A 7,007-nucleotide genomic window follows, 5' to 3' on the forward strand; every position below is an offset into this window, starting at 1 on the left:
ATGTTTCACTCAGAGGTAAAATACGGTCCTCGCCTCCATGTGTACCTGTGCCACGTTAGCTCCCAGGATGACGTTCATCCGGCAGATGCGCTCCGCGTGCAGGATCGGCACTCGTGCGGATGGGTCTCGTGGAGGAACGCCCCTTATCCACAGGAGCTTGGCTTCCGCTTCGACGGTATTGTGTCAGTGAACACACTACGCATCCTTGTCAACGAAAGCAAAATATCGTCGTGCATGATCGTCTATGTCGCCGAGCCGACACCGCAAGAGGAACAGGATGGCGTGTGCGGTCCGTATAGCAAGGCGGACTTCAAGCATATTGGCCACGTCCGATTTTCTGACAACGCAGCCAGTGAATACCAGGCACGGGAGCTCAAAACCGTTGGCCTGTATCGCCGTTGCACGTATCTGAAGCTGGTGCTGCGCGACCCCCACGTCAATAGCTACAATATATCCAAGCAGATTGGGATTGTGGCCCTGGCGGTGCACGGTAAACTCATTAAGAAGCTCCAGGACTGGATTTCTACCCCACTTGCCATTCACGTAGGAGAACGTGTCACGGTACCACTGGACGAGATGATGCCGCCGCCTCCCACTGAATGTAACCAAAGTGTGCTAACAAAAGTTGCCAGCATCAACGCTGCCCGCCTTCTCGAGCTTGCTGCGAAGAAGCAGAAGGCTGTGGAAGAGGAGGACTTCGATACTGCAGAGTCTCTCAAGCAGCAGATTCTTGCTATCGAGAATAGCGATCGAGAGATTGCTCGGCTTGAAGTAGAAAAGCGTCAGGCTGTGATGATGGAGAATTACAAGCTAGCCAAGGAGCTCAAGTTGCGTATCGAAATGCTCCGAGAGACAACCGAAAATAACACATCTCATGCACAAACTAAAACGCCATCGACCATGGGTAACAGAGCGACTGTATCGCTACCGCCGCAGGACCTCTTCCCCGCAGTCAGCGTAGCGGGTGGCGCAGCAGTGCAGAACTATGACAACGACAACGGCACCGCTTCCCCGCCTCCCCCCCATGGGAGTTCAAATGCGCATGACGAGGTGGTAGTAGGCGGCAAGGGTTACTACGATTTGTCCGACTTCACCGGTGGCATGATCGTCAAAGAGCCAAGCAACGAAAACGGCACTGGTGGGGACGAGGTACCACTTGCCGGTGATGGCGCCGCCTGGGAGGTTTCTCTCAACGCTGCTATCAAGCGCGAGTTGACCGGGTTGGCCGGGCCATCTGCACTCACTGGAGACGCCGCCGCAGTGGCGAAGCCTTACACGAAGGATCTCGGTGTGTATTGTGTAGCCTGCTTATTTAGCCGAAAAGGGCAGCAGCGAGAGGCAGCGTTGCGGGGCGCTGTATCGAATGAGGGCTCTCAGGCTCTCTCATCTCACAGTAGTGCAGCATGGACCCAGTTGATTCTGTACTTGTCTGTCAAGGGTTACGGCATCGGGGACCCGGTGGCAGGTGCTGCCGTTGCCGCCTGTACTGCTCTGACGAAAATTGTCCAAGGAGGGCTGCCAGGGACCTTGGCACACCACGTCGAGTCTGTCACGAGGGTGCTTCCGGAGCTGACGGCTCGACTCGGTGAGTCTAACATGCGTGTTCAAGAGAACGTGGAGAGGACAGTGCTGGCTCTCGCCCACTCTCCTTTCGGCCATCAACGCATCGTAGAAGTGCTGCTGGTGGACCCGGACAAGCAAAACAAGAAGCCTGCGAGCATCCGGGCGCATGTGTCGCGTATTAACATTCTCAGCACCTTTGTGGATGACTTTGGACTCATGTGCAAGACATCCGATGGCCTGGACACACACGGCCTCTGCACCATGGTCTTACTGCCAAGCCTGCAACACTCCAACGTTGATGTGCGAGAGGCGGCGGTGGATCTATTGGCCAAGTTGCTCTTTCTAGACCCCGACTCCACGAGCGGCTACGTAGAGAACATCAAGCCGGCGCAGCAGGCACTGGTCGAAGAACACTTGCAGCAGTACAAGCAGAGTCAGTTTGTTTCGCCCAGCATTTCTCGAAAAGTGTCAGACATACAGACGGAAAAATCGTATGCGCAGCGTAACGGCATGGGCAGCGCAGTCTTGGAAAAAGCACCGCCTCAGGGCCCATCGGTGCCTTACGTTGCCGGGGCAAGTACCGCTGCCCCTGAAGTGCTTCAGCCCTGCGTTTCCTCTGAGCCGCCCTTGCAGAGATCGCCTGCTTCGGTCGGCGAGGTGGAGTACCGGTGGCTGCGTACCTGCCAGTTCTGTGGTGAGTACAATTCCAGCTTCAATGAGCATAACCTAGACCTGCACTATGTGAGCGCTTGTCCTATGCTCTGCCCGTGCCCGCTGTGTGACCAGGTGACGGAGATTTGTCAACTGCAACAGCACTTGGTGACCGAGTGCGAGAAGCGGCGTCTGGTGCGGGAGTGTCCTCTGTGTCAAGAGGCGGTACGCGCAACGGAGTACGACAAGCACGTTTCGGCGAGGAGGTGCATCAAGGCAGTGCCGACGCATAGTGTGTGTCCGCTGTGCCACGCGCGCTTCAAGAGCGGTATGGACGAGTGGCGGCATCATCTGGCTTCAAGTCCGGGTTGCCCAAACAATCCACGGTGCTACGATGGCTCTGGTTGCAGCACATGACACGCACCACCTGGGATACATCTTTCAGTGAGATCGTGTGCAGCCAAGAAAATATGAGATGACAGAGGGAACATCTGCACTTGAGGCGTGTCACTGTCACTGTCTGTTGGTTTACCGCATTTCCCTGAGAGAAAGGGACCACCACTTGTTGGTCTAATGTGGTGTGTTTTGCCCTTCTTGAATGTCTTTTTTTTTTCGGTTTTGTCTTTCCCTTTTTTTTATCCTGGAGGACGGGGATGCAGCCGTGGTGCCGCAAGCCCATGGAGGCTGTGGTTGTATTGCGTGCGTACATGTGTGTTGTTTTTTTTTTTTGGTGGTGGTGGAGCGACGAGTTCAGCGCATTCAAAATACGGCCGCTCCCCTCGTCATGGGTCGCAACGGAAACCGTCGTTGACTTTCTTTTTCTCTGCGTGATTTGTATCCTGCTACCCGATCTACCACACTGCTACTGGGAAGAGGGCGGGGCATTCAACTTGGGCTATCGTATATAGTTGTGACGGTCTTTGGCATGCTTTTTTTTCTCCGTGGGTGTGCGTGCTTGTGTCCGTACTAGCTGCTGCTGCTACCTTTTTTCTTCTTCGTCCCCACTCCCTATCGCCCTGCCGGCCTGCTCCTCATCTTCCCAATTTGAATTCCTCGCACCCGCCACGCACACTCACACACGCCTAGTTTCCTGCTCGGTGTACTTTCTTTTCGTGATTACAGGGTGCACACCAGCGTGGCATCGAAGGAGAGAGGGGAGTTCAGTCCCTCCCTTCGCGGGGAAGTCTGGTGGCCCCTCTATGGCTGCCAATGCCGCGCTGACCCCTGTGTGGTGCAGAGTGCCAGGTGCGCGCCGAACTTAGAAGTGTCCGTGGCGGATGTATCGCAGCGGATGTCGGCGGTGGGGCCTGCGACAGCGCTTACCGCTTGTGCCATCCACATGATAGGCAAGGTGCCCAAGCGACTCGAGCGTATCCCACACAGTTCTCAGTGGTCGCTGGCGGTGAAGGGGGGGGAGGGGGGGGGGAGGGGAGAAGAGGCTGCGCCACGGCGAGAGAGGCACCCCGTGGCAGGAGTGAGTACAGCTTGTGACGAGAGGGGGGGGAGGGGGGCGCTGCTCAGATGGCTGAGTCGGCCACTGCAGCGGCGTCGGCTCGCCGCCGCTGGGCACCAGGCGATGGTCCCTCGGACTGGCCAGAGTAAAAGGTGAAGCTAGGACTACGATATTCTGTGTGAGTTCCTGTGAAGCAGGAGAAAATTCGTCATGCTGTCGTTTCTCTTCGCTGCCTTACCCTCTGTCTCCCGCTTCAGCGCTGGCTATCTCCCGTCATGGGATTGTGTTGGTGTCTCTTCTTTTTTACTCAAGACATACTGGATCTGTCTTGTTTCTCACATGGGTGTGATGGTGACACCTTACTTGGAGCAGATTTCTTCTTATACGTGCACCCAGGACGAGCCTCCTGTTGTCTTTGTGTCTTCTCCGTGAACCTCTCGGATTGTATTGTATTTACCCAGTCGTTTTTTTTTTTCATGATGCGTGTGTGTGTGTTTCGCTTGTGTTGCCCCACTTCGAGCATTCCCTGGCTCGGTCGCTCAGTTTTGCGGCCACACCACTCTGGACGGCTCCTTTCTTAGCTGCATTGTTCAGCCACTTTCGCTTTGACGTGGGTTCTCTACAATGATGCTTCACCCCCCCCACACACACACACAGCGGACGACGGTGTGTGTCGCTCGTGGGGTGGTATTTGGTCCCTCATCCCGCCAGGGTATGTACCGCTTTTCTCTCTACGCCCCTGCGTGTGTCGCGTCCACGATTGTTCATCGACAGATGCCCTTCTCACCGCACATTCTACTTCTCTCGAAGGTGCACGGACTCGGAGGAGGCGAGGCGTGGCGTGGCGTGGCGTGTGTCTCTCTGTTGTCACCAACTCACCACAGCGTCCCACGTGCGGTGACACACGCGGGCCCGCCATCCCGATAACTGCTCTTTCCCATAAGATTGACGGAGGCGAGTAAGGCTGACAGCAGGCTCGTCTCCGCAGAGCAGCGCTGCCCCCAAACAGCTCTCAAGATCCGTAGAGAGTCAGGAGCTGTGCGCACGTGCTGCCGCCCGGCATGGCTGTCGTGGTGCGTGTGTCATCCAAGCAACGCACGCCTGCGGGTGGGCGGGGTGTCATGAGGGCACGAGGGGCGGATAAAAAGAGGGCAAGCAGAATACGCCCACCGATGATTCGTGAAGGGTACACGCGTGTCCGAAATGCGCGGCACTGCCCCGCACCCGACCGGGTGTGGGAGGGCTGATGTGTATCGCGCCGATGCCGGGAACGCGACGACAGTGCCCTCGGGGGAAGGGGGAGGGCTACATCATCTAGTCTTGCTGGCTCGAGCCTGGAGAGTCTGTGCATCATGCGCTTTGGAATGCCGCGACCTGATGTGACTGCGGGAGGGACGTGGCATGCCTTGAGGGTTTGGGGTTTCCGAGGGCCCTGACCTGGGGGCGTGCCAACGTGCCTCTTGACGCCGTCCGGCATATGCACCACGATCCCTGTCTGCTACCGACCGCAGGGCAGGTGCATCCGCTTTCAACTTTGAGCGGCAGGGTGCTGAGCGCGCGGCTCGCGTGTGTCAAAGCATACGGTCCCCGCGCATGTGTCTGGCGCCGGTCGTGGTGTGGACGTTCGAAGAGGTGGCTGAGCTGGCAAAGGTGTGTCTGTGTGTGTGAGTGTGTCTGTGTGTGGGGAGGGGGAGGGGGCGGCGGATGTTTGGCTGCATGTCCCCCGGCTCGACGGCCAACACAGCTCGTTTCTCAGACGACTGGGGTTGGGCCGTGCTGCACCTAAGGTGGATGAACTGAGGTGGTATACGCGTACATGTTCGTGTTCTGTTTTTTTTTTGTGGCTCAGTCTCACACTGGGAAAAATGGATTATGCGCTATTTTATTTTTTCGATTACAGCTCCCTGCGGCCTCCGCTGTGTAATTTTGTTTTTCCCGTTCCACGATAGAGACTGATGATGTCCTTTTTTTTTCTTCTTCCGGGGTTTCCTCCTTGCTGCGATGGTGGCGAGGAAATGAAGGTGTCTTTTTTTTCTTGTTGTTGTGAGGGTGTAGGGGGGGGGGAGGGAGGGAGGGAGGTACGCAGAAGCGAGAGACAAAAGAAAGGGGGCCATTTCTGTTTATCAATCCTACAGAAGTTATTGATTGGGTGGGATAAAAGCGAAGAGTGCACATCCGCGCACCTGTCACACTTGACGTCTGCGAAACGCCTCGTGGGCATGTGCACTTGTTCGTGCTCTCTGATAGTTTACAGAGTCTTGTCGACTCTCTTTGCCCCCCTCCCCCCTCCACAAACGCACATACTGTTTTTTTCGGAGGGAAGAAAATGTTGTTGTGTGCATCACATTGTCGCTGACGGTGTCTTTGATCTCTCACGAGATTCTCTGCAATGTGGCGCTCCCTCTTTTATGTTCTTTTTTTTTGGGTGAGCCATTTTCCCCTGCTACTGGTTCAACGTGAGAAAAGGGCCCGCACACATCGGCCTTTGTGAAGATTTACTCTGAAGGAATAATGGTTATCGCTACCCCCCCCCCCTTGCGATCGAGAGTTTTGTTAACATACTCCTATATATATATTTATATTTGATGGCATGACTTTGTATTTGGGTGTCTGCTTCTCTTGGTCTACATGTCATTGGCTATACACACCCACACACACACACACACATGTGAGGTGAGGTGAGGTGAGGTGGGGGGGGGGAAGGAGGAGGAGGAGGCTCTATAGCCTGAGGTGTCAAATGGGTACCCTTTTTTTTTTTCACCGTCATGTCGAGTAGCGGCTGTGGGATTTTAAACCACTACCTCTTATGCACTGACTGACCAGTGCAATATCAGCACCCACTACCCTTACCCTCTGCTTTTTTTTTCGTTTTGACTGCAACCCGTTCTTATTGCCCCATTCATTTGCCATGAGTAATGCTACCTTCACATTGCATATCCTCGCTTTATGGACCGACAGCACGCACACTCATTTTTCATTAGCAGCTGCGGCATATAATCGCATTCCTACACAAACACACGTCTACGTATATAGAAAACTTTCAGAATAGGAGTGCTTTGTCAACTACGACACCTCGCTCTCCTCTCTTTTTTTTCTCCACCGCCCCGCCCCGCATCACCCCACCCCAGCTCTGCATCTGTTCTCTCTGACTCTATCTTTTTTTTTCCCCTCGTTCTCCCCTCTTTCCGTTGGTTACAAGAGTATATCTATATATCTTTCTCTCTCTCTCTATATATTTATCCTCATCACCACCCTTTGTGTTTTGTTGCCTCAATAGAAGCATCCGTTCGCTGGGACACAGTCACCCATAAAGAAGACTTTTCAACCACCAGCGTACACG

General features: G+C 54.9%; 1 protein-coding gene across 1 annotated transcript; it reads left to right on the plus strand.

Annotated features, from left to right (window-relative positions):
• On the plus strand, positions 1-2,631 carry JKF63_05745 (uncharacterized protein; the record flags this gene model as incomplete). The annotated part of the gene is made up of 1 exon (XM_067901699.1): positions 1-2,631. One exon carries the CDS (start codon positions 1-3, stop codon positions 2,629-2,631), a length of 2,631 nt encoding a protein of 876 aa, XP_067757725.1.
• Positions 2,632-7,007: the final 4,376 nt, after the last annotated feature.

This window comes from Porcisia hertigi, chromosome 19 (assembly GCF_017918235.1).
Source record: "Porcisia hertigi strain C119 chromosome 19, whole genome shotgun sequence".
NCBI classification, from domain to species: domain Eukaryota; phylum Euglenozoa; class Kinetoplastea; order Trypanosomatida; family Trypanosomatidae; genus Porcisia; species Porcisia hertigi.